General features: G+C 34.8%; 2 protein-coding genes across 17 annotated transcripts; both read right to left on the reverse strand.

Moving 5' to 3' along the window:
• Positions 1–108: 108 nt before the first annotated feature.
• LOC119997077 lies at positions 109–7,636 on the reverse strand. Of its 7 annotated transcripts, none has more exons than XM_038843871.1 (4): positions 7,556–7,636; positions 7,175–7,227; positions 1,862–2,505; positions 109–1,287 (listed from the first exon to the last, which is right to left on the reverse strand). In XM_038843871.1, the coding sequence occupies exons 3-4, from the start codon at positions 2,476–2,478 to the stop codon at positions 606–608; spliced, it is 1,299 nt and encodes a 432-aa protein (XP_038699799.1). In that variant the 5' UTR covers positions 2,479–2,505; positions 7,175–7,227; positions 7,556–7,636; the 3' UTR covers positions 109–605. The 7 variants fall into 7 exon arrangements, with proteins under 7 accessions (XP_038699799.1, XP_038699798.1, XP_038699800.1 ...); XM_038843870.1 differs by lacking the exon at positions 7,556–7,636 and adding an exon at positions 7,380–7,476; XM_038843872.1 differs by lacking the exon at positions 7,556–7,636 and adding an exon at positions 7,341–7,474 and having other exon boundaries at positions 7,180–7,227.
• A 1,196-nt stretch (positions 7,637–8,832) lies between these two features.
• LOC119997171 lies at positions 8,833–24,389 on the reverse strand. Of its 10 annotated transcripts, XM_038844010.1 has the most exons (16): positions 24,163–24,389; positions 24,019–24,077; positions 23,858–23,905; positions 15,327–15,406; positions 14,702–14,784; positions 14,525–14,565; positions 14,310–14,455; positions 11,220–12,379; positions 11,080–11,139; positions 10,919–10,966; positions 10,086–10,218; positions 9,922–9,998; positions 9,602–9,700; positions 9,455–9,525; positions 9,279–9,369; positions 8,833–9,199 (listed from the first exon to the last, which is right to left on the reverse strand). In XM_038844010.1, exons 8-16 carry the CDS (start codon positions 11,592–11,594, stop codon positions 9,089–9,091), a joined length of 1,065 nt encoding a protein of 354 aa, XP_038699938.1. In that variant the 5' UTR covers positions 11,595–12,379; positions 14,310–14,455; positions 14,525–14,565; positions 14,702–14,784; positions 15,327–15,406; positions 23,858–23,905; positions 24,019–24,077; positions 24,163–24,389; the 3' UTR covers positions 8,833–9,088. The 10 variants fall into 10 exon arrangements, with proteins under 10 accessions (XP_038699938.1, XP_038699944.1, XP_038699941.1 ...); XM_038844016.1 differs by lacking the exon at positions 15,327–15,406 and having other exon boundaries at positions 14,702–14,771; XM_038844013.1 differs by lacking the exon at positions 14,525–14,565.
• Between the last annotated feature and the right edge of the window lie 3,088 nt (positions 24,390–27,477).

Raw genomic sequence — 27,477 nt, forward strand, 5'->3', positions numbered from 1 at the left:
AATAGTTTTGAGCTTTGGAAGATAACTACTCTCGTCAGTCTCGTGGCCACCGCTGAGTTTGGTTGAACTTATAATTTTTGCGCAAACTTGAATTTAGGCTCATATAGATTATCCGAAGGGAAAATTTTATGATATGTTATGAAAAGGAAAAAAAATTCATACATTGATCTGTTACATAGAAGCGTTGTGGGCTATAATGGAAATTGAATACAGAGTCAGATGCAGGGCTAAACACTGGTGCCACAGTCGATGATATGAAGCACCTTAACCCCCTCCCATGACTGCTGTGTGCCAAGGATATGACCATCGGCTAGGAAAGATAGGTCTTTGGTTAATGCTTCCCCAAAGGTCATCAAAATCACCTCAAAAGAGTTGCAATCCCAAGTTAGATTACACCCTACCAGAGATGGCAAGTCCGCAGAGGGCAATGATGCATCAATGTCATGCAGGCAGTACTGAACTACTGAGAGCATGTTTGATTTGAACAATTTTTTAAGACATAAACCCTGAGATGCTGTACAGATTTGACAAGATAATAACATCACGGAAAAATAAATGTTCATCTTCTGTTCATGAGAATTTATGACCATTGTGTGCTTATCGTTTCATAAGGAATGGCGAGAAACTTTCCGGATTCTCCTAGGGAAAGGTCTGCATGCCACAATGCTAAGATCAACGGCTGCTGCAAGAGCCATAAAGATGGCAGCATCCTCCACACATGTTATACGTCGCATGGCGAGCTGAACCAGGGGTTTGCTGCTCTTGCCTTCCCCTTGCACTCTACAGCTCATGACAAAACCACTTGCAACAGCACTCAATCCTGAAAATTCTCCACTGCTTTGTGGGCTTGGTATTGGTGGTGCAGAGGTTCGAATCTGTTTGTCAGTATCTATGAAAAAGTCGCCACCCTTTTCAGCACTGATGAATATCTCTGACATAAGAACATCTCCTACCTCCTGGCCTTCAGAGAGGAGGTGAAATCTGCAGCAGATGGTGTCTCTGATGCCACGCTCACGCCATGCCTCCAGCTTTCCCCATGGCTGCCAGCTTTCAGGTCTGCAAGCATCAGGGTGAACAATCAACCAAGCTCCTGGGTTGGATTTGGCAACCCAATCGCAACCCGTTGATGGCACAAAGGGAGTCGTTATGAAGGCTGCTGCAACTGCCGAGCCAGAGAGATCGTGTATCTTCACCTTCCATCCCTTCCTTTCCCTTCTCTCTGTCTCTAAGTCCAAACTGTCAACAAAGGATGACCAGTAATTGCTTAATGGGTCCACCTGGGGCACCCTGTAAATTCATCATAATTATCAAAATATCCATTTTTAACAATGTTCTAATGGAAAAGAAAAAAAAAAAAACTAATTTCAAACTAACAGGAGACCAGTTTCATTTTTGACAATGAAGAGATCACATGTAAATGTTTTCTTATGCCTCCATGGATTAGAGAAATTTTCATATGGTTTTTCTTTAACAGCACAGAAGCATTATTAAGCATTGCTTTCAGTGCAAAGTGCATGCACCATGACACAGAAAAACTGCTCAAAATCAAATGGCAATCAGCCCCTTAAACAAATGCAGGCAAAACCATATGAATCAGGAAACTTATTGAGAAAGTCAAATCCCTGTGTAATCATTTGTTAGCCTTAGAAAAAAAAATTAAAACATTTCTCTACTTATCAATTTTGAACCAATTTTTCCTGTTAATTTCAGAGGAGTGCACAGTAAGTGACACAGATTTCAAGCATCAATAAGTTCTAACACGAGATGAGAGTTGTATTCAAAAGCTTCAAGTTGTGCTTATCAAAAAAAAAAACACTTCAAGTTGTTTAAATTGTAAAAGAAACCAGATGAATCATATCACCTGTCTCGACTAAATTTGCAACTGAATATAGGCTGCTTGACGGAACCTCGAAGCTGAACTATCTGAGGACTCAACGTGGTCACATCTTCAAACCGAAAGAGATATCTTGGGTCAGGATCTAGTTTCACCCTCAGATGAAGCTCCGCTCCAGGTTTTCCACTCTCCTGTTTGTTTTTTCCAATGCCAATCCATCCATTGAAAAGAATAACTGGTTTTCCTTCACCCCATTCTGGACCCACCTCTAGTTCAAATGTCCCAATCTGCTGCCTTTTGACGCCAACACCACAATGCGGCCTCTTTCTCCCTGTAAAAACAGCAATCTCAAGAGAGGCATGAGGGTTATAGAAACAACCGCGTGTCAGCAATGCTTTCAGATCAGCTTCTTCAAGATAAAAGCTTGAGGCAATGCAGTGACTGTCAGGGGTGACTTCAGGTGAAGATATTAAAGGGACCGATGTTTTCTGCACTGGAAAACCTCGAAGTCGCATCTCACACAAACACAGAGAAGAAAATGCATGAAGTTTAGATTTTGAAGTATTTAGCGCTGTTCCTGAAAGCCTCAGCCCCAGTGACCCTATTGACAATCTGACAAAGGCCTGAGGATCCATTCTGGTCATAAATCTCTCTCCATCAGATCAAGAACCCTGTCATAGTGGTGGGTTCATGATTGTTAAGTCATAGAAAACCTCCAACACAAGCTAATTTGAAACATGTTGAAAGTCAATATATTATCAAGTATTCATGCTAATGGTTACAATGCATCAGTAAGGGGCTAAATCCAGAATCAAGAAAATGCCAATATGATAGAATACTATAGCAACCAAGAGATGGAGAAACCTGCATTTCAAATTAACCGACAAGAGTATGAATTGGTGCAACATAAATAAGAACATATTCTCATCCCAAAATATATTTTTGTTTACAGAAAATCAGGAAAAGGTTTAAGATCATGGATAGATTATTTTGGGTTTTTTAAAAATGGAAATACTACTCTTCAGGCTTAACAACCCAAATACTGACTTGAGCTTCATTAATATTGTGGAACTAGTTGCATGCCCGCGCTTCGCGCGGCACATATTTTGATTGGAAAATAAATATGTGTGAAATTTTTTCGATACTTTGTTAACATGAAGAGCAATAGAGCTTTAATTGTAGAAAATAAAGATGATTGTAAGATGGAGATAAAATATGTACAATACCTGTTTTTTAATTTGTTAAGAAAAATTTTTTCTAATAAGGTGTAAGAAATTTGATGCATAAGGAATAAGTATGTTAAGAGTTTATCAATTTTTATTTGCGTCGCTAGTATCTACAAAGTGTTATAGGTCACCAAAGACATGTTTATATGAGACAATATTGTATGGTTAGTACAACAATCTTTACAAAGTGACATTTAATATCGAGAAATACAATGTAGCATAAGTAGTATTTTTAAAATTATATTTTTGGAATAAAATTCTTAATATTTTTAGAATAAGATTTTTGAATTTATATTTTTGAAATGTTATGTATGACTGGTAGATTTATGCCTATAATCACTTTGACCTTCAACAACTCATTGAATTCTACCATGCTTTCTTGTCACCACTTACATGTTCCAATACCAAATGGGTTGAATTTACTTACACATTAGAACAATATAGCATGAGAAAAGCCTCTCATGTTGTGTATGCTGCAATCCAAACAGACTACTAAACCTAGCGAAACTCTAAACATGCACAATACATCAACTAAATATTACAGAAACACACAAAATACATCAAAAACACACAAAATGATAAAAACACACAAAAATTCCCACAAAATGATGGTAATTAATGCTAAAAACACACAAAATGTTTTCAAACTAAATACTACAAATGAATTTCATTGAGTCACATCAAAAGACTCTCATAATTAGCAATACATGGCCTTTGAGAAACCAAAACAACATCAAACCACTCCTATGAAACATTAATTCTCATACAATTCAATATGATTTTTAAATTATTTGAATACTATTAATTGTATGAGTGTGGTTGTGGGTCTTAAAGTGTATGAGTGTGGTTGTGGGTATTAAAGTTTTGCAATACATTTATGTGTGTGATTGTGGGTCTTAAAGTTTTCTAATATATTTTTAAATTTTATTTTGTCTATATAGGCTTTTTTGTAAAGGCGTCCACGTGGCACCATGAATTGAGGAGAAGCCTTGTGGATCCTTAGCTTTATATATATAAATTGATTCATTTCAATCGTCAGGCTCCAAGCAGCAACAATTCAATTCATAACCGGGCAATAATTTATTTTATTGACAAACTGTGATATTAACCATTGACCAAAAATAGTTGATAATGGGGCAGTAATTAGATTCTCCGTTCAAAGTTTTCTGGGCAGCGAAAAACTTAAATGACATTAAACTTAAATGAAAAAGATATACAAAAGGTCACTGACATGTTATACAACATTAAATCCTTTACCTTCTACTAGTACATCAAAAAAAAAGGCAAAACGAAACATTGGCACAACAAAGCTGCCTAGTTTTAGCTATTACGGAACAATCATTTTTTTCATATTCCATTTAGAATCTGGTATCTGGAAGAAAACTCCGACAAAAAGCATTGATACCATTCTTTGATATGCTAAAAAAATTAATAATATTGCTTTATACAAGAAAAATAAATCTAATATTATTCACACTAGTCTTAAAAGCATTCTCCACTGAAATTGAAAATCAAAGCAAGCAAATGATTGAAACTTAAATAGGATTCAATCGATTAAGTTTCAATCGGCTCCCCAAACAAAATCAAGTGCTAACCATTTTCTTTTGTTGAGTTTGCCAATCAAACTTTATTTTCGATTCAACAATTTCAGGAAGTTTTTAAAATTTTTTTTTTTATGTTCCTGGCATTTCTGCACTTGAACCAGTAAAAAGGGGACATCTTATTCAAATTATTGGCTCGGTATGGGAGGTAGAGACAAATTAAAACTTTTACAAGCATACTTATGCAAAAGAAAAGGAGGAGAAACCAATTCAGCTTACGTTCACAAATCTTTCGAGAAGGTGACTGTCAATCTTATTTTTTGGCAAACCGAGGCACTAGTGGTCAGTCTTTGGTGTTCGCTTCTGTTGATGCTGGCTCTAAGGAGTTTGTGTTTGCGGCTGAATAAGCTAGGTTTACCTGAGCTTCAAGGGTACATTTTGTTTGCTCCTTGTATTCATTTTATGCAAGTTAGGATTGTTTAGCATGTTTTGGCCTTTTAAAAATTTCAGACGCAGTGCCTAATCTACTCCAACCCAAAAAAGGGGGGAAATGAAAGCTGCCATATTAGTCCAGGAACAAATAGCCAATACCATTTATATACGGTCTGAAAAACAGGAAACATTGGCTTCTATTCCTTTACTTTTTGAAATGAGAAACAAGAGAACAGGTAAACCCCAGTCACTTGAAGTAGGCCCTGCACTCCAAGCATCAACAAAATTGTTTATACTAAGCTTCTTATTTCTTCCCAGTGGGAGGAGAATAAACTCCAAATGAACCCCGTTTCACAGGGGAAAAATAAGAAGAAAAGGAAAAGAAGCTACCAATATAATTACTATCATAATGACATTAATACATTGTTCAAAAAGATTCTAAAATTTTTTATTATTCCTTAGCAGTAATCTTATTATTTCTGTAGTACAACAGTAAACTCCAATTGAATCCTCTACAGCTTAAATCCTATCATCACTTTGCACTCTATGCTTCAATGGCAATTCTTTATCTAACTTTTACGTCATCTAATACATCAATTAAATTAAATGAAAATTTCTCTTTATACACCAAGTTTAATGGAATTAAAAAGTACCTTACCAGTTTCAATTTCAAACTTTGAAAACAGAATAGCTTTAAAAACTGCTTCTCCTATTTTATCAACGGAAATTATACTTTACTACATACTCAAAGAGTTTTTAAGAGTTACATTGGTATTGTTTTAAGCTATCATACTCTAGTAGAAGTTTAAGCTAAGATGCATCAGATCATGGAGTATAAAAACTGTCTAACAAGTAAGATGGAAAAGCACATGAGCTACGCCTTCAAGTTCCAGAACCCCAAATCTCATCACTAAATGGGAATATTGCTTCCTTTATTTGTCAGTAGCAACCATATAGTCGCCCCTCACCATGCAAAAGCTACTTCTAAGTGAGACTGAATCAACTCATTTCTAATCAAATTTGACGCCATTGTATTCATCATCATGGTCGTCATGCTCATCCATCTTGGATGTCCATGGTCGTGAACAAATTCCTCAAACTTCATCAAATTAAACTTGTCATCAAAATTTCCAAGGTCCATGAAAACAAGCGATAGTCACTTTACAGGATACATCTCTGTTATGCTTTTGAAGCACCAATATGTGAAAGACATCCTCACTTCTTACAAGCCTTCAAATGCTTTTTAGCAAACAGAAGTTAAGAAGATGATTAGAATGTTTAGGAGTGGAAGCTTGAAAACACTCGTTCTATAGGCATTTTTTCTCATTCCCTCTAGTAACTAAAGAAAGGCTGCAAGCATTTTGAAAATCATCAACAATTGTGAGCCTTCTGATTGTATGGCAGAAATTCATGTACGATATCATAAATTAATATCAAGAAAGTTTCCATTTTGGTTCACACACCAACAGCAATTTATATAGGATATCCAATGATGGGTAAATAAAACTTCCTCAACCAAAAATTTTCACAGGAGTTACTTTAGCTAGTCCTTTTTGGTTCAGGTTTTTGACATTTCTTCTTCTCTGGATACCATCTTTACAGAAATAGCAATATGGTCAAAAGAACATTCCTGCCAAAACCATGTGACAAAGGATGCCTATTTTTATATGCTTGACGTTCTATTTAATCCACCTTGAGGTCAATTAGCACAGAGGAACAAGTGGACAGGAAGGAAAGTGAAATCAGGAAATAGGAATTCTATGTTTAATATCATCTTCTGGTATGATTGGAAAAAAAAAATTAATATCAAACATCCAGGCTAAGTTTATACTGAACCTTTAACTTCCAAGCAATGAAACTTCTAATATTTCAAACTCTTATTCATCTACTTCTCCATAAAATAGACAGAAAACTATCTGCAACCCATCAATTATACTCAAAACTTATAAAACTCATTACAGTTTTGAAGTCTTGAGTAATAAGTGGGTAACAATTGATATATATATATATAGATACCCAACCAAGAACAGCTAGTTTGAACCAACAAAAAAAGCCATCAAACAACCAATAATGAATGGACAACAAGTGGAGCAAACTAATCATAAACAGCAGAACAGAAGAAAAACAGAAAGCAAACTCACCTGACCTCACCAAGCTATCAGTGGTTTCTAGCCGTTCAAATTGTCCAAACACCCTGATGAAACGAAACACCCAGAAAACAAATACATCATTTGAGAGTGTAGGAATTAACAGATAAACACCAGAAACTTGTAAATTTAAGATCTCTTTCCCTCTGTCTCTCTTTACCAAAAGCTACAATTTTTTTGGTAAGAATGTGAATTAAACTTGTTCACTTGAAGGAACAAAACAGACAACAAAGCAATCTGGGATTTCACGTAGACTATGCACGGATCACGAGGAAACAAGAAATCTCCTTTCTCTCTCTTTCTATCTATATATTTTCGTTTAACTGTATAGCTATTTAACTATTCATTTATTTAAAAAAAGTGTAATGGCAATACTATTGATAACAGTAGTACAGTACAACTATTCTGCTTCTTCTTCTTGTTCTTCTTTGCATCATCTGGGGAAAAGTTGAAAGTAAAGGAGAATTCTTTATGCTTATTGAACATCAATCTAGTACATTTTATTGGAGGAAAATAAGGAAAAATAGAGAGTAATAAATGGAATTAGATTAATATTTATTTTTATTTTTCATGAGGAAACTAAGGACAATGCTAGAGACCCCCGAAATATCACCTCCAAAAGTCCTCCAAATATGTTAGAGACCCCCAAAATATCACCCCAAAAGTCCCACAAAATCTATATGGGATTAAAATAACCATTGATTAAAAACACACCTGTAGGGCTCACTTCACATCCAACACTTCACATTAAATGGGGGTATTTTAGGGGTCTCAAACATTATTCGGAAACTAATTATATTTTTCCCGCAAAAATATAGAAGAGAGAAAAGGGTCGTGAGTACAGCTGTAAGCAACGGTGGTAGGCTGCAATCAAACTGAAAACATTACACAACTTGAGCCGGATTGGGATGGCTTCCATTACTAACTTATTGGAGGGGTTCGATTAGTCCATTTTGACAAATAAAAAAAAAATTTGGAAAAATTCATATAATTAACAAGTAGTAGTAATAAATATGTAAGACTAACGAACCTTCTGATATCTGTTTTCTTTGAAAAAGATAAAATTTATTAAAACAATAATGAGCCATTGAATCTCTTCATTAGTCGGGGCTTGAAAATATTATATTTTGGGGTTTCAAGTATTATTCCAATTAAAATGAAATATACTTATCATTTTTTATATTTCTAGAGTTTTAAAAAATCATTTTGCAAGTTAAAATGACTAAATGAAACACCAATCACCACTTTACATTTTAAGCCTAGTGTAGCCCCTCCCTCTGCCCTTGTATGTAGTCCCATATGGATTTGGTAAGTTGACAGTATATAAGCTTGACTTTTTCAAGGCTAAAAAACATTGGAAAATTGAGGTTTTGTGTTTTCAAACTTCCATTCTACAAATATAGTTGAGCAGTGCCTGAAAAGTGAAAAGGAAACACCACTACTCTCTACTCACCATGGTCAATAATAGGACCAGGATTCTTAATGGTCAAGAAAGTGAGAACAATATTAATGCAAACAAACCAAATATTATTGTAACCCATGTTACCATGTATATAACTGAAGCCAAATAGGAAATTATTTTATGACTTCACACTAATTAGATTTGGAAGAAACAAGCAGGCCTGATTCAAAGAACCCAAGAAAAATATGAATTTGTGGAGGAAAAAAAAGAGCAATGGAAGACTTACAAGAATGTATTGTACTTTACAAATGAAATGTATAAACATGTTTCTCAGCTATATCATTTATCATGCAGCCTGAATATATGTAAATACAATGCTCAAGTTCTTGAACCCCACAATTTATCCAATATGCTTCACATCATCCCTTTTAGTTAGACTCAGAAACAGAATAAGAACTGGCTAGTCCTTAAGCCATTAAGAGCAATACTCAATAATGCCGAGGACGTCATTTTTCCTTTGTCTTAAGTTGCGTTGCAAGTACGAAGAGACTGAGAGCAGTGAAAGCAGACAACAATGCCGAGGAGTAGCAAAGAGCAAGTAAAGTTCCCCTTAAAGACTGCACCAAAAGATTTTAAAGTTTCAGTTGGCAGTAAAAATAAGTAGAACAAGGAATAAGGTCATTGATTTTCAAGCACCTTAGCCAGCAGCAAAGCATTATCATTCGCGTATTCTAATGAGCTCTCCGGAATGCCTTGGATGCCCTGTGCTAGTTCCCATGACAGAATCCTACATTCCAAATTCTGCAGATGTCGGAATAGATCTTTCTACTATGTTGTTAAATGAATCTAGAAATGCGATATTCTATGTTTACCCAAAAACGATTCCAATTATGGCCCCGATGTTCGCTCTTTGCGGAGTTACTTCCACCTGAAGATCTCCGAACTGCATGACATTACAATGTAAGCTTGCCTCATGAAGCTGCATGAGATAACACCCAACAGGTGGGCTTATCACATACCTTCAGTACTCTAGTTTCTTCCTTTGGTTGTTCATATGTCGTTGTAGGTGTTGAACTTGCAGAAAGAAGGTTCCCAGTTTTAATCATCACATCTGCTATCTATAATTAGTTGCATGGATTCCAAGAATAGTTACGGTTTAGAAATAAATGGCTGATTAAAAAGTTAAATATAAAAGGAGAAAAAGCTGCCCTTTTAATAACAATGACAAAGAGGCATACAAACCTAGTTATTCTTACAGATGTTCGAAAACAACTTTTTTTAAAGGCAGAGAAACATATGAATAAGGAAACTTCACAATCATACAGGCTATCTAAGGTACCTTTTGTAGTTCACCTTGGCCATACTGTCCCATTGACTTAAATCTTCTTCCAGCAGAAACCAACCGTCTACCAAATGCTAAATTGGGAAAGATGTGGAATTATGAAACATAACAAACTCCTAAATATTTATCGAAATGAGTAGGAATTACGTGTTAACTCTTGCCTGATTTGGCATTGCCACTTAAAGAGCTCTCCAACATAGGAAACTTGCGTGTCAAAGCATAGGAAGTTGATGTGTCAGCTAATTCCCACGCTCGAGAAAGATTTAATAACGTCTCCCCCAACTCTCGACCACACTGGAAAGAAAGAATCAAACGAAATATGTTTCACAGTAACTTTTAGTCCTGATCTAGAAGGCAATCTATATAGTTTGAAAATGACAAAAACACATGATCCAATATCCTAGTAGGAACTCAGCAGATGATGTGAGAGAGTCTCAAATTCTCTTTTTATACTCTAGAGCCCCAGATCTTCAGAAGGTACTTGGAAGAAGTGCTGCTGTAGTTATCTTACATCAACTATCTATGGTACATATCAGGATGTTGAAAACTCTTTCAAGGTTTGTATTTCCAATCCTATTCATAACAGGGGATCGGCGGTTTCCCCGTACGCTTAAGAACAAGCAACAAAATACTTAAATCAGTCCAGAGGTTTACATTACACTGCAAAGATTCTGGTTTGCACAATCAGGATTTTGAAGGAAAAAAAAAATAAACCATAAACTAATGTTTCCGGCATTTAAATTTTTTTATTCTTCTGATAAAGAAATGTTTGCTGCGTGAAACAACGTTTAGAGAAACATCAAATCTTTAACCAAGCATGATTTTCCCTACAAGATGGCTAAGCATTCCAATGAAAATCAAACCACACAGATAACAAAAAAAAAAAAAAAACACACACACACACACAATCAGTTACTTAAGGTTAAGGTACCTCACTAAAGGGGCTAGGGAAATGATCCTAGACAAGGAAGAAGAATAGTGTGATAGCAGTTACCTCATCAATAATAGCTCCATTGGAAAGATCAAAAGCAGCATCATTTAACTACAACACAAAGCACTAACACCATAAATTTACAGACTACCAATACTGCGACCCAAAAATACACATTCACACCACCAAATTGGCCTCAGATTGAGGAAAAGAAATACACTTACATCCAAGCGCAAGTCCCGCGGTAGCTTTGCAAAGTAATCTTCTGGGAGATTGAAACTGTCCTGCAACCAAACATAAGAAACGAAAAATTAAAAGTTGATTGCATACATATATACATATGGGTGTGTGAAGTAATGCTTACAGAGAGTTCTTGAAGGAGGGATTGAGGATAGGGGTCAAGGTATTTGGGAGAATCAGATTCTGTGAGAGCAAATGGGACCGTGAGAGATTTTGACATGAGAAGCTTCTTGTGGGTGATGGGTTTGAGGGAAGATGGGTATGGGAAATAGTGGGGATGGTGGAGAAAGAGAAGGGCGTGAGTGGAAGAGGGACTGAAGAGAGTTTGAAGAGGGCGAAGAAAATATGATGAAGCCATTATTAACGAGTCCGATGATTGTATTCTAAAATTATATGGTACAAAAAGAGTTGGCCCCGCAAGGGCAAAGATTACAGATAAAGGAAGATATCTCGGCCGTTGGATTGTCATCTGGAAATTCCGTTGGATTATCAAATCCATGTGACATGTGAAATATATATATATATATATATATATATGTGTGTGTGTGTTTACATTTCATAAATAAGGATATGAAATAAGTTCCAGTAGCCATTTGTAGAGTTCCCTCTAGCAAATTCAAGAAGCATAATTTTCTGAGTGTGGGTTGCTCCCAAGTGGATCATGAGCCGTCTCCTTTGTTAGGATCAATAATTAACTTCATTAGCTGAAATTTAGATTACCACCTCTGCCACAGCCATACAAGGATTATTATTGTCTTTGGTTTCTTCCTCTTGAATCCTGCACTGCCGATGAAGATCCATGCAGAAAATGAAAACAAAGGGCCAACTACAGCAGCACTACACCTGATCTACAGAGATGACCAGGTACATAACACATCAGCCGTATACAGACCTCTTGCTATCGGGTCAACCCAGAATTCTCTTCCCCACATTGATTTTGACTACATAAATATTGCGCTTTTGAACAAAGTTCAGTTCGTACGTTCTTCTACTTCATTATGATGTGGTGTATGTTTAACCGTGAGGTGCCAGCAATCTCATGTTATTCACTAAAAGGTATTTACGTGATAACTAGATCATGAACAAAAAAAGTACTGTATCAAGCTTCTGCAAGTCTGATAGCTCCCAAATGAGAAAGGAAACAAATCTTCGTACTCATGTGAGCAATAGTACAACTAGAGCTCTCCAAATGTCTCCAGGACATGATAGCTCCCGCCTGCCAGAACTTCAGCTTCTAGCTAGGTCTGAGACAACTTCCACATATCAACACAAAGATCGCAAAATCTGTAGAATAAAAATAACACAGCAGCAAACTATTCACAGCTCCAGATCAACAAAGAGTTGGACAAAATACTTCATTCATATGAAAAGAGTACACAACACACGGAACCGAGTACAGCCGCACGAAAATCTGGCATTTCTTGTTGCCTGTACAGGTTATAATCTACGAAGCCTTAGATTATAACCTTTCTGCAATTTTTACTTGAAAATTTGCATGTGTGATGCAGTGAGGTGAAGCTTAGAACAGAATCTCCAACACAAAAAAAAAACACAGTACTTCCAAAACCATAGTTATCCTTTGACATATATAGCCAAAAAGAAATGCCAGGAGTATATTGTTAATTTCATCTCTAACACAGAAATAAAACAGCACTTCCACAAGCATAGTTGTCCTTTGTCATATATAGCCGAAAAAGAAATTCCAAGAGTATATTGTTGATTTGTACATATATAGCCACACAAGAATCTCCAGGGGTATTTTATCAAACTAATTGCATTTTCAATGGCCTGCACAGTTGTCCTTTGTCAATTACAAGAAACCCATCAAGAGAATTGCCTATATATAATAGCATTCCTGCTCTAACTCACTATATGTATGCATAAAAGTTATGTAATTCCTCTTGAAGAAGAGTTCAATGTCTGCAACTTTTGTCTTGACATTATTAATGTTTAGTTTGAGCTTGTTTGAGCTTGTATCTGCACTTTCCGGTTCTGGGAATGCAACCTATGAGGAACCTCCCTATCATTGTAAGCACTCTTTCTTTAATGTCAAATTTCTTTTATAACTTTTCTTTTTTCCTTTTTTTTTCTTTTTCATCATTTGACTTTATTTTGGTGTAAAGGAGACTTAACACACTCCTTCGGTTAGAAAGAAACTTTATAACCAAGGGAAATGTTTTTCTTAAATATTTATGGTTGTTAGTCCTCCAAACCCCACTAATGAAAGATAAAAACACATTGGGGAAGGATACAAATCAAATCAATATTTGGCAGACTTTTTCTCTCACAGCACTAGTCTAGTACCATTTGTATTTGGGTGAAGCATCATTTCTCACAAAAACTTATTTATAACAAAACACCTATCAACATCTTCAATCACACTACAAAAAGCGGTACACAAAACAAATTTCTTGACGTGCAGATTCCGGTTGTCCTGGATTTCATGATGTTCATCAGGGCAACATGGCAAAAGCAACTAAAAAGATATGGAATGATGATGCAGTTTGTGGGAAAAAATTCCTTGTGATGTGCATTGACGGAAGAGAGGGAGATTTCAGTCCTTGCAATCAAGTTAATGCCTATGTACAAGTAAAGATTGTGGGCTATTGTGAGGGGTGTAAGGGCGTCGTTGTCTTGACCGAAGAAGCATTTGCCAGAATGGCAACTACAGATGTTCGTGCTATAGAAGTCGCTTATGCGCAGTAAGATCAACTCTAGATGACACTAAATTCCCTCAATCGGTTTTTCTTTTTCTTTTCTTATGCTTGTAGTTGAGGTTTCTGTTGAAATAATTTACTTTCAATTGAAATGAGTTTGCAGGGTAGGTGCTTCAGGATAGTAGTAGTATATATGCTTATGAATGCATATCAGGGATGTCTATGAAGACCACGCAATTGCTCGTTCTTGGTTTGCTCAATGCTTCAAGAATGCGTCAAGAATTGCCAAGTAAAGTTTTTCTTCTCATTGTCCACCCCAACAAATAAAAAATGGCAGCAAACTTTCAATTTGTAGTTTGTCTATGTATTATGCGTATTAATAATGCCATGCTATAGCTTCCACTGCCAAAACCGAACATGGCCAAGAATAAGAAAAGAAATAATACTTGTGAGTTAATTTTGGCTCCGCCATCCTGAACAAAATCTTGAGAAAAAAAAAATTTACTCTTGTACTCTCTAAGAAAACAAAATTCATTAGTATTTAAAAAAATACTCACAAAGGTCGCAGATGCATAGTAGTTTTAGCTCTGATCGATATCTATCTTGGTTAACGAGCTTCCAACTTTAGCAACTTTTCTTTGCTCTATTTGACCTGTTGATGGGCACTGCATCTCTGTCCAACTTATCGGAACCATTGTTGAACCTATAACAAACGTACTTTGCATTACACGCCTTACCTTTTTCTAAATAAAAGTGAAGTGAGGAAACTTACTGAAATCGCGCAGGAGATTGCTATAAGACCATGTTATGGAGCTACAGGTAATTGAGGCATCACCCATAACAAAGTTAAAAGAAGTATCGCAAATAAATTGGCTAACTGACAGATATTACTTCAATAAATTCATAAATTTGCAAGTGTGCTGTCTACAAGAGTTAATAGCAATCTCACCTGATGTGCTTTGAGCAGACAACAACACCCAGTTCGTTCTTCGCAGTTGATAGATAATAAGCCCGGGCATCTCCAAGAGACAACTAAAGTACGTCAAGGATTCTTTGTTTCTTTTACTAATTTACATCAAATTGTAGTAGAACTAACATAGATACGGAATGAACTTCAAAGAATAATCATGAACCACTTCAAGAGAAAAAGTTGTCCGACAGTCATTAAATTTGACTTCCATTTCACGTCTACCAAACCTAAACTTCACCTAATCCCGAAGAGGCAGTCATCCATAGCACCGTAAACACCATGCCACACCCTCGAAAAGACTTTTGGTTAACAGATACATACATATATTAGCTTTTTCTAAGGCAAGAAAGACAGTCTCTCCTATCCCTACCCCTTCTTCAAAGTCCAAGGCAAAAAGATCAATCGTGTTATAAATGAAAACCACCAAACACTAGGAGACCCACTCACTGCCAATTCTATTTGTTGTATAGTTGTATCCATTACATGTAGTCAATTAGTCATATCAAAATGATGCTGAGGCTACAGCATAACATTGTGTTGTGGAAGTTGAAACAGAGAGGAGAAAGGACACAAATCTTTCTACTAATATATGAGCATAGGATACAACTAGAGCTCTCACAATGTCACAAGTATGAAAGGGCAAATGCTGCCGATCTCTGTTCTGTTGCCCTAACATCTTGTTGCCTGTAGAGGTTATAATTTTTTCAGCCACCATGCAAATTAAAGTATGCATAGCCAATACTCTATACAATATATGGTAATAACCTTTCTGCAATTTTTACTTCAAAATAAGCATGGGTGTGTGTAATGAAAAAAAAAAGCTTATCAAGACCTGCATTTTCTCCCCTGAACAAATTTCAAAACAATTTGAATCCAATTGAGTATGGATTACATCACGTAATCCATTACGTCTTAATTCTTGCCTGATTTGGCATTGCCTCTGAAAGAGCCCTCCAAACATAGGGAACTTGCTTATCAAAGAATAGGAAGTCGATGTGCCAGCTAATTCCACGCTCGAGACAGATCTAATTGTTATGATATGAGTTTTGATGATGAAGTGTGCATTCTAAATGTTGATCAAAATATGTGTTCTATGTTTGCTATGCATTCTTAATTATATTCTAAACTTGTTTCTATCCTTTAATGCTTTAATTTTCAAGGCTAACAAAGATCAAGACATGAAGCTTTTAATCAAGCTTACAAGTCACTAAGTTTCAGGTTCCAGATTTCACTATGAATTGTCTTGTTATTTTGGCCTTTGCTACTCTTACACAAGTTAGCATATCACAAGTTGTCATCCTATAAAGTCAAAGCTTGCTGAAATTCAATGAATGAGTGCAGAAAAGAAAGATTAGCAGTTGATTTGAAATAACAGCTAGCAAAGCATGCTAAAAATTAAATTATGAAGACTTTCCTTGCACCTACAGACATCACATGATCAAAGAGTTAAAGATAGCTGCAATTGTTGAAAAGAAAAGCAATGAAGTAGGTGAAAGAGATAAGAAGTCAAAGGTGGCTGTAAAAGAAATAAAAGAGATGGCATAAGTTGTTTGAATTATTGAAGAGATAAGAATAAGAAATAAATGGAGAAGACAAGAAGTAAAAGACATCTGCAAAAGAAATAAATGGGAGCTGAAATCTTTCATATCACAAAGCTTTAAAGGTCAAAAAGGTATAGCTCAATGCAACGGACATATTTAGGAATTCTAGTGCATATAAATGCTCATACATACTTCATAGAAATATACAGAACTTCATTCCAATTCTCTGAGAGTTTTACAATCATTCAAGCCTTCATTCTTACTCAGAAAATACTCAAGCTTCATTGTACACTCCTTGATCATTATAGGGTCACTTTGTACACACAATTAAGAGTCTAAGTGTTTGTGGTTAGCTTACAAAATCACAAGAAAGTGAGGCTGGCACTTGGTAAGCCAAAACAACCATTGTAAAGTGAAGTTGGCACTTTAAACAACAGCTGGTGTAAAGAGAGAGGCTTGGCTCTTCAACAAGCAAATCATAGTGGATTCAAAATCTCAAGGAGGAGCCTTGAGGAGTGGATGTAGGACTATACAAAGCCGAACCACTATAAATCTGTTTGCACTCTCTTACCCTACTCTTTACTAATTTATTTGTGTGTGTGCTTGTTGTATTTAATTCTAGTACTTGATTCCTACTTGAACTAACCTAGACCTTAAGCTTATATTCACTAATATCAAGTTTCTATAAGATTTAAAGTAATCTGAAATCAGCAGCTTTAAACTCAAATTTGACATATTTTTAAAGGGTAAAACAATTCACCCCCCCTCTTGTGTTACCTAGAGTCTTTCAATTGGTATCGGAGCAAGGTTTTAAATTCTCATAAGAACTAACATTCTAGAGAATTAGATGACTGAAGAGTTTGGAATGTCAATCAATAAACCACCATTCTTTAAAGGAAAAGACTATGCTTTTTGGAAAAATAGAATGAAGATTTTTCTACAATCAAATGACATTGAGTTATGGGAAATTGTAGCAAATGGACCATATAAACCAACAAAGCAGATCAAGAAAGGTGAAGAAGAATCAGAGATTGATAAACCTAGAAGTGAATGGAGTGAAAATGACAAGAAGTTAGTGTCCTATAATGCAAAAGCTAAAAACATATTACACTGTGGACTAAGTAGACAAGAATATAATCATATTTCTACATGTGTAACAGCTAGAGATATATGGAAGAAATTAGAAATTAAGCATGAAGGGACAAGTCAAGTTAAGGACTATAAAATAAATATTCTTGTTCATAAGTATGAGTTGTTCAAAATAGAACCTCATGAGTCAATATCTGATATGTATGGAAGGCTTACTGGTTTAGTAAATGATTTAACTGCTCTTGGTAAAGTGTTTTCAGATGCAGATCAAGTACAAAAGATCCTAAGATCTCTACCTAAAAAGTGGGATGCCAAGGTGACAGCAATTCAAGAATCAAAGAACTTGAAGACATTACCTCTTGAGGAACTCATTGGTTCTCTAATGACTCATGAGCTAAAATTGAAGGATAGAGAAGTGGAGGAAGAAGAGGACAGCAAGAAAAGAACTACTGCACTTGTTGTACAAAGTTCCCACGAAGATAGTGAAGATGATAGTGATACTGATACAGCTTTGTTGGTTAAAAATTTCAAAAAATTTATGAAGTACAGGAAGAAGTTTCCTAACAGACGCAAAAGAAATGAAAAAGGTAAAACAATTGATGAAGTTGTTTGCTTTAATTGTGGCAAAGCAGGACATGTTAAAAATGAATGTCCAAGGAAGAAAAGAGCACACTACAGAGATAAGAAGAAAGAAGATAAGAAAGCACTTAAATCTACTTGGGATCCAGATTCTTCAGAGTCAGACCAATCTGATAATGAAGATATCAGGGCAAACTTTTGCCTAGTGGCTAAGGAAGAAGTTCATTCTTCTGCAAAGGTTAGTGAATCTGATTTGGACTCTGATTATGATGATATTTCTGTTGATGAATTATTTAAATCTTTCCAGGAAATGTGCAATCAGAATGAAAAACTTATATTTGTAAACAAGAATTTGAAAAAGAAAAATGCTAGCTTGAAAGATAAAGAGAAAGCATGTCTAGAAGAAATAAGTAAATTACAAAGCAAGCTTAACAACTTAAATATAGAACTAGAGGAGTTGAAAAATTTTAAGGACATTATTATGCCTGATAATTCAGATTTGCTAGAAGAACTTAGATGTCTAAAAGAAAAGAACAAATGCTTAGAAAAATCTTATAAAAAATTTTATGCTAGTTCAGACAAACTTGATAACATCATATCTATGCAAAAACCATACCTAGATAAAACAGGGATAGGATACAATCCTACTACATTGAAGGAAACATTATTAGAAAGAAGCAAATTTGATTTTAATGCCTCCACCAACTCAGTAATTAAAAATTCCAGATTCAGGTCAAGAACTACAAATAAAAAAATTGTCCAAATTTAGGTTCCTAAAGGAACATACGTTGTTGATACTAACCACCAAGGACCCTACAAAGTGTGGATACCTAAGCAGTGTTATCAGACCCGGCCCGACCCATCGGTCGGACCGTTTCAACCTCTATTTTTTAATATTGTCGGGCCGGTTGTGTTGTTGGCCCAAATAAGCAATTGACCCGCGTTGACGGTCAACACTCGTGGGTTTGACCGCGGTCTAGAAGGTCCAAACGGTTACACGATCACTGCTTGTTCAATCTTTCATTGCCAGCTTTATATAGAAACATGGCATTACAAATTTATCTTTTCTTCCGATGTGGGATTATAGGGAGAGAGAGAGTCTGAGGGAAAAAGAGATACGAGAGAGACTGAAAGAGTTTGTCATTTTGTGGCCTTGTGTGGAATGGGTCCCAGTTAAAATCCAATCCATTGTGCTTTACTGTTGTCACTTCTTAGTTCTTACTTTTTTGGTTTTTTTTTCATCAACGTTTTAATTGATTAAAAATTAAATTATTCAGTCTTATATTTTTTTCTAAAATTTTATAATTAATTTTATTTTAGTATTTTACTGTGAGATGTATTTTTCTGTCTTAAATAAATTAATTACTTTTGTGGATTATTTGATATCTATTATTTGGTATAAAAATCACACATCATATATTAAAAGAAAGTTGTATTTATCATACTAGTATTATTATTTATGAATAAATTTAATTATTTAAGAATATGCGGTTAAACCCTTGACCCTTCGGGTTAACCGGTTGAACCTTCAAAAATGATTTTCACGGGTCGATGCGCGGGTCGGTTCTGATAACACTGCCTAAATGAACACAAATTCTCTGCAGGTTTGTCTAAAATCAAGCCTTAAAGCTTGTGAATGGTTTCTGGACAGCGGGTGTTTTAGACATATGACTGGAAATCCAAAATTGTTTTCATCCTTCACAATGAAAGAAAATGGAGGATATGTAACTTTTGGAGACAATGCAAAGGGTAAGATCCTAGGTATAGGGTCTATAGGTAATCTCTCTTCATTTTGCATTGAAAATGTGCTCTTGGTAGATGGTTTATCTTACAATCTATTAAGTATTAGTCAATTAACAGATAGAGATCTTAATGTGTGTTTTTCTAAGAAAAAATGTCTTATAACAAGTGTTGAAAATGTCACTGCCCTAACTGGTTTCAGAAAAGGTAACGTTTATAAAATTGACTTGGAAATGTTACATGCAAGTCCTGTAAAATGTTTAGTTGCATCTGAATTAGTAATTGAAAATTGGCATAGAAGACTTGGACATATAGGTATGAGCACCTTAGCTAAATTGACTAAAAGAGGGCTAGTTAAAGGAGTTCCAAATCTGAATTTTGTCAATAATGGTGTCTGTGATACTTGCACAATAATGGTGGAAAATCTTATGCTTTTGTTCTAGTTGATGACTATACAAGATTTACATGGGTTCTATTTTTAGCACATAAAAATGAGGCCTTAACTGAATTTTCAAAACTAGTAAAGAAATTGCAAAATGAAAAGAGTTGTTGCATATCTAGAATAAGAAGTGACCATGGAGGTGAGTTTGAGAACAATGAATTTGTAAAATATTGTGATGAACAAGGTATTTCACATAATTTTTCAGTTTCTAGAACACCACAGCAAAATGGTGTGGTGGAAAGGAAAAATAGAACTTTACAAGAAATTGGAAGAACTATGATGCTTGAAAACAATTCACCTAAGTATTTTTGGGCTGAAGCAATAAATACAGCTTGTTATGTCTCAAATAGGTTAACAATAAGACCTATTCTTAAGAAAACCCCTTATGAGTTGTGGAATGGAAGAGCTCCTAGAATTGACTATTTTAAAGTTTTTGGATGTAAATGTTTTATTCTAAATACCAAGGATAATCTAGACAAATTTGATTCCAAATCTGATTTAGGTATCTTTTTAGGCTACTCACTGGTTAGTAAAGCCTATAGGGTGTTTAATAAAAGAACTAAATGTGTTGAAGAAGCAATACATGTTAAATTTGATGAATTATCTACTCTAACACCTTCTTGTGAGAAAAATGTGGATATAGTAACAGAAATTGCAGAATTAACAAACAAGGAAAAAGCTGGTACAATTTCTCCAGAGAAGGAAGATGACTCTGAAGAGGAAGTTGACATTTTTGGAACAAAGAAACAAGAAGAGAAAAATGAGTATGAAACTCATGAAAGCACAACTTCAATACCAACCATAGTAGTGGATCCAAAGAAACCAAGGTACACAACATATCATTCACCAAAAGAAATAATTGGTGATGTACATGAAGGAATTCAGACCAGAAATTCCAGGTTATCATCTCTTAAGGTTATCATCTCTTAATGTTTTCTAATAATGTTTCCTTCAATTTAGTAGGATTGTATCCTATCCCTGTTTTATCTAGGTATGGTTTTTGCATAGATAGGATGTTATCAAGCTTGTCTGAACTAGCATAAAATTTTTTAAAAGATTCTTCTAAGCATTTGTTCTTTTCTTTTAGACATCTAAGTTCTTCTAGCAAATCTGAATTATCAGGCATAATAATGTCCTTAAAATTTTTCAGCTCCTCTAGTTCTATATTTAAGTTGTTAAGCTTGCTTTGTAATTTACTTATTTCTTCTAGACATGCTTTCTCTTTATCTTTCAAGCTAGCATTTTCCTTTTTCAAATTCTTGTTTACAAAGATAAGTTTTTCATTCTGATTGCACATTTCCTGGAAAGATTTAAATAATTCATCAACAGAAATATCATCATAATCAGAGTCCAAATCAGATTCACTAACCTCTGCAGAAGAATGAACTTCTTCCTTAGCCACTAGGCAAAAGTTTGCCCTGATATCTTCATTATCAGATTGATCTGACTCTGAAGAATCTGGATCCCAAGTAGATTTAAGTGTTTTCTTATCTTCTTTCTTCTTATCTTCACCAATTATTGAAAGACTCTAGGTAACACAAGAGGGGGGGGTGAATTGTTTTACCCTTTAAAAATATGTCAAATTTGAGTTTAAAGCTGCTGATTTCAGATTACTTTAAATCTTATAGAAACTTGATATTAGTGAATATAAGCTTGAGGTCTAGGTTAGTTCAAGTAGGAATCAAGTACTAGAATTAAATACAACAAGCACACACACAAATAAATTAGTAAAGAGTAGGGTAAGAGAGTGCAAACAGATTTATAGTGGTTCGGCTTTGTATAGTCCTACATCCACTCCTCAAGGCTCCTCCTTGAGATTTTGAATCCACTATGATTTGCTTGTTGAAGAGCCAAGCCTCTCTCTTTACACCAGCTGTTGTTTAAAGTGCCAACTTCACTTTACAATGGCTGTTTTGGCTTACCAAGTGCCAGCCTCACTTTCTTGTGATTTTGTAAGCTAACCACAAACACTTAGACTCTTAATTGTGTGTACAAAGTGACCCTATAATGATCAAGGAGTGTACAATGAAGCTTGAGTATTTTCTGAGTAAGAATGAAGGCTTGAATGTTTGTAAAACTCTCAGAGAATTGGAATGAAGTTCTGTATATTTCTATGAAGTATGTATGAGCATTTATATGCACTAGAATTCCTAAATATGTCCGTTGCATTGAGCTATACCTTTTTGACCTTTAAAGCTTTGTGATATGAAAGATTTCAGCTCCCATTTATTTCTTTTGCAGCTGTCTTTTACTTCTTGTCTTCTCCATTTATTTCTTCTTCTTCTTATCTCTTCAATAATTCAAACAACTTATGTCATCTCTTTTATTTCTTTTACAGCCACCTTTGACTTCTTATCTCTTTCACCTACTTCATTGCTTTTCTTTTCAACAATTGCAGCTATCTTTAACTCTTTGATCATGTGATGTCTGTAGGTGCAAGGAAAATCTTCATAATTTAATTTTTAGCATGCTTTGCTAGCTGTTATTTCAAATCAGCTGCTAATCTTTCTTTTCTGCACTCATTCATTGAATTTCAGCGAGCTTTGACTTTATAGGATGACAACTTGTGATATGCTAACTTGTGCAAGAGTAGCAAAGGCCAAAACAACAAGACAATTCATAGTGAAATCTGGAACCTGAAACTTAGTGACTTGTAAGCTTGATTAAAAGCTTCATGTCTTGATCTTTGTTAGCCTTGAAAATTAAAGCATTAAAGGGTAGAAACAAGTTCAGAATATAATTAAGAATGCATAGCAAACATAGAACACATATTTTGATCAACATATAGAATGCACACTTCATCATCAAAACTCATATCACCCCCCCCCCCTTTTGTGCTCCCCTGAACAAATTTCAAAACAATTTGAATCCAATTGAGTATGGATTACATCACGTAATCCATTACGTCTTAACTCTTGCCTGATTTGGCATTGCCTCTGAAAGAGACCTCCAAACATAGGGAACTTGCTTATCAAAGAATAGGAAGTCGATGTGCCAGCTAATTCCACGCTCGAGACAGATCTAATAATGTCTACCCCAACTCTTGACCACACTGGGAAAAAAGAATCAAATGAAATATGTTTCGCAGTAAGGTTTAATCCTAATCATGAAGGCAATCTCTATGGTTTCGAAAATGATCAAACACACAATATCATGGCAGGAACTCAGCAGATGAAGTGAGATGGTCTTCAATTCTCTTTGTATACTCTAGAGCCCCAGATACTAAGAAGGTACTGTGGAATAAGTGCTGCTATAGTTATATATATCAGGATATTGAAAATTCTTTCAAGGTTTGTACTTCCAATCCGATTCATAACAGGGTATGGCAGTTTTAACATAAATAAGAACTAGCAACAAAATACTTGAACAATCCAGAGGTTTACATTACACTGCAAAGATTCAGGTTCGCACAATCAGGCTTTTGAAGGAGAAAAAAAAAACCATAAACTAATGTTTCCAGCATTTAAAATTTTTATTCTTTTGATAAAGAACTGTTTGCTGCATGAAACAATTATGCGTCACCTAGTCTAGAAGTCTTAGTTTGAGTAACAATGTTCAGAAAAACATCAAATTTTTAACCAAGCATGATCTTCCCACACAAGATGGCTAAGCATTCCAATGAAAATCAAACAACACATATAGCAAAAAAAAAAAAACATCAGTTACTTAAGGTTAAGGTACCTCACTGAAGGGGCTAGGGAAATGATCCTAGACAAGGAAGAAGAATAGTGTGATAGCAGTTACCTCATCAATAATAGCTCCATTGGAAAGATCAAAAGCAGCATCATTTAACTACAACACAAAGCACTAACACCATAAATTTACAAACTACCAACACTGCGACCCAAAAATATACATTCACACCACCAAATTGGCCTCAGATTGAGGAAAAGAAATACACTTACATCCAAGCGCAAGTCCCGCGGATGCTTTGCAAGTAATCTCCTGAGAGATTAAAACAGTCCTGCAACCAAACAACATAAGAAAAGAAAATCAATTCAAACGTGATTCCATATATATATACATATGGTGTGTGAAGTAATGCTTACAGAGAGTTCTTGGAGGAGGGATTGAACTATTGAAGGGACGCGTCGAGGTATTGGGGGAAATCAGATTCTGTGAGAGCAAATGGGACTGTGAGAGATATTGAGACGAGAAGATTCTTGCGGCTGATGGATCTGAAGGAAGATGGACATGGGACATGGTGGGGATTCTGGAGAAAAAGAGGGGTGTGAGAGGAAGAGGGACTGAATAGAGCGTGAAAGGGAGCAGAAAATTGGATGAAGCCATTTTTAACGAGTAACGATTGTATTCTGAAATTATTTGCTTCAAAAGAGTTGGCCCCACAAGGGCAAAGGTTATAGATAATGAAGAAATCTCTACCGTTCGATTATCATCTTGAAATTCATTTCTTTGAACTTTTTTAACGGGAAACTTTTTGTACGCGGTTATATTGGATTTTACCCAACATGATAAATTTCAATTTTTTTTTAAAATTGTGAACGATATCATACAAATTTACATTTTGATTATCTGATATGAATTTAAACTAGGACCGTTATGCGCTCACATAAATTTCTCGCTTGACAATAAAATAAATTAGGTTAAATCTCAATCCGTGATCGTAAAAATATTGTTTGTTCGTAAATAAATTTCGAACACTTGAATTCCTCCAATAAATACAAAATAATTATAGTACCTTTGCCTCGTTAGGGTGTGTCCAAAAAAAATTTCTGATATGGGAATTTAACATAAAATGCCTTCAAAATTCAAATTCAATTGGTAAAATAGTTTGGGTAGATATGATTTTAGTAACATAATTTGTTTGTTTGTTTGGTGCAACGAATTCGCTACATCAAACACTTTAGTGGAGTCAGCTGATCTGTGGGGAGCTTCTGAAAGGTGGAACCGCATATTATTTTTTTTTTTTAAAATTGATGTGGGTCCCACAAATCATTAAAAGTTTATGATTTCTTTATTTTTTAGTAAAAGAGATGGGACCCACGTTTATATTACTATTTAATACCTTTTTCATTTAACATTTTTTATTAATTTATTTCATTATTCGACTTAGCATTTATTTACTTAACATTTTTTAATAATTTTACTTAAAAATCATTTATATTTTATTAATAGATTATATTATTAATATTTTAAGATAATTATTTTTAATTTTGATATAAAAATATTTAATAAGTTATACCTAAAATTAATTTTAGTAAAAACTATATTTATTAGATTAAATTTAATATTAAATTCAGTAACAAATTTAATGTAGAAATCATAAAATCTAATATTATAATACTTTAATTTAACGATTTTTTTATTAGCGTTAATTTTAAATTCGCAAAACACCCCCCAACATATTACATAACTTAAGCTCAACTCTTTTTTTTTCATAACTTTTATGCTATATAGTATTGAAAATCAATGCAACCGACAACCGCTCTTCCAAATAGACCCAATATATTTAATTTCATAATATCAAATGATGGTTTCACTCATCACTATCTTAACGTAAATCTTACAAAGCTTAAACAAAACAAATGACTTGCATGGTTGCATCCATGTCAATTTTTTTTTTTTTGGACAACCAATGATAACATCGTACAATTTTGTCCTTTTACATAAAACAAAAGATAAAAGAATATGCCCTCTGCAGTCCAGCAAGGAAAATTATTAAATTGAAAGATAACATTACTTCAGGATGTTTTTAACGTGTTTTCATTCATTATTTTCATGTACATACATACATACTTACATACATACATATATATATATATATATATATATATATATATAGCCGAATAAGAATTGTATACAATTGCATTTTTTAATGGCCTGCATAGCTGTCCTCTGTCAATTACAAGAAACTCATCAAGAGCTAAAAGTTACGAAGATCGGTTATATATAATAGCAATATGCCTGCTCTCTCTAACTCACTGTATGTATGCATAAAGGCTATGGAATTGCAGAGATCAGTACAGCTTGCAACTTATGTCTTGACATTATTAATGTCTAGCTTTCGTTTGTTTTCACTTGTATCTGCAGTTTCAGGTTCTGGGACTGCGACCTATGAGCAATATCCCTATCATTGTAAGCATCATTTCTCACAAAAATCTGAAAACCAATTAGTCAACATCTTCAATGACAAACAATTTTCTTGATGTTGCAGTTTCTGGTTGTCATGGATTTCATGATAGTGACGGTGATCTTAGAAAGATGGCAAAAGCAACTGAAGAGATATGGGATAATGGCGAAGTTTGTGGGAAAAAATTCATAGTGTTGTGCATTGACGGAAGAGATGGAGATTCCAGTCCATGCAATCATCTTAATGCCTATGTAACAGTGAAGATTATGGGCTATTGTGAGAACTGTAAGGGCGCCTTCGTCTTGACAGAAGAAGCATATGCCAGAATAGCGAATACAAATTTTCGTCGTCCTATACGTGTGGCTTATGCGGAGTAAGATTTCCTCCATCGGTTTTTCTTTTCCTTTTCTTTTACCTGTATTTGAGGTTTCTGTTGAAATAATTACTTTCTATTGAAATGAGTTTGCAGGGTAAGTGCTTCAGGATAGTACGTATATATATATGCATGCTTATGAATGCATATATATCCGGGATGTCTGTGAAGACCATGCAATTGCTCCTTCTGGGTTTGCTCCATGCTTCAATAACATGTCAAGGATTGTCAATTAAAAGTTTTTCTTTTGAACAAAACAAGCTTTGTGTCTTTGACCCCCCCAACAAATAAAAAAAGGCTCCAAGCTTTGAACTTGTATTTTGTATTTTGCGTGTTAATAATGATATGCTAATATTTCAGAGGAGTTTCCACCTGCAAGAGTAAGAAAATAGAAATAAGACTTGTGAGTTAATTTTGGCCAGGCCATCCTGAACCAAATCTTTTAAAACAATTGTACTTTGTGTCCGTAATTGAAATTGAACCTACAACCTCAATAATTGTTTGTATAGAGGAAAATTTTTAATTTTTTTTTCTAATTCACTGAAAGAATCGATCGGTCCAAACTGACCGATTCAGCAGGTCTAATTCAATGAAATAACTACTTGTCCAAACTAACCGATTCATTAGGTCTAATCAAGAGCAGACTGGTTCATTCAAAAAAACCACCAATTCTTAGGTTTAATAACCTTGTTAAATACTTGTTGTTGATAGATCTAATAAGGCAAAAGAGTATTTTTCATCCCTCAACTATTGGTCGGGTTTCATTTTCGTCCCTTAGCTTCTTCTTTTTCCCTGTGTCGTCCCCCAACTATGGGAAAGTACCATGTTTATCCCTCGAATAAATCCGGTCATTGAAAAATCTTACGTGGCATTATATTGTTCGTCAGATCAGGTTTTTTC

This window comes from Tripterygium wilfordii, chromosome 4 (genome assembly GCF_013401445.1).
Source record: "Tripterygium wilfordii isolate XIE 37 chromosome 4, ASM1340144v1, whole genome shotgun sequence".
Lineage (NCBI taxonomy): Eukaryota > Viridiplantae > Streptophyta > Magnoliopsida > Celastrales > Celastraceae > Tripterygium > Tripterygium wilfordii.

What these genes read in the sequence shown, in the direction of transcription:
- LOC119997077 (XM_038843871.1), bottom strand. Translation starts at nt 2,478, where the DNA reads ATGACCAGAATGGATCCTCAGGCCTTTGTCAGATTGTCAATAGGGTCA. An exon ending in TGCAAATTTAGTCGAGACAG is followed by an intron (nt 1,288 to 1,861) that starts GTGATATGATTC and finishes ATGAATTTACAG; the next exon opens with GGTGCCCCAGGTGGACCCAT.
- LOC119997171 (XM_038844019.1), bottom strand. Translation starts at nt 11,594, where the DNA reads ATGGATTTGATAATCCAACGGAATTTCCAGATGACAATCCAACGGCCG. An exon ending in AAGTGGCAATGCCAAATCAG is followed by an intron (nt 9,999 to 10,085) that starts GCAAGAGTTAAC and finishes TTCCCAATTTAG; the next exon opens with CATTTGGTAGACGGTTGGTT. An exon ending in AAGAAACTAGAGTACTGAAG is followed by an intron (nt 9,526 to 9,601) that starts GTATGTGATAAG and finishes AATGTCATGCAG; the next exon opens with TTCGGAGATCTTCAGGTGGA.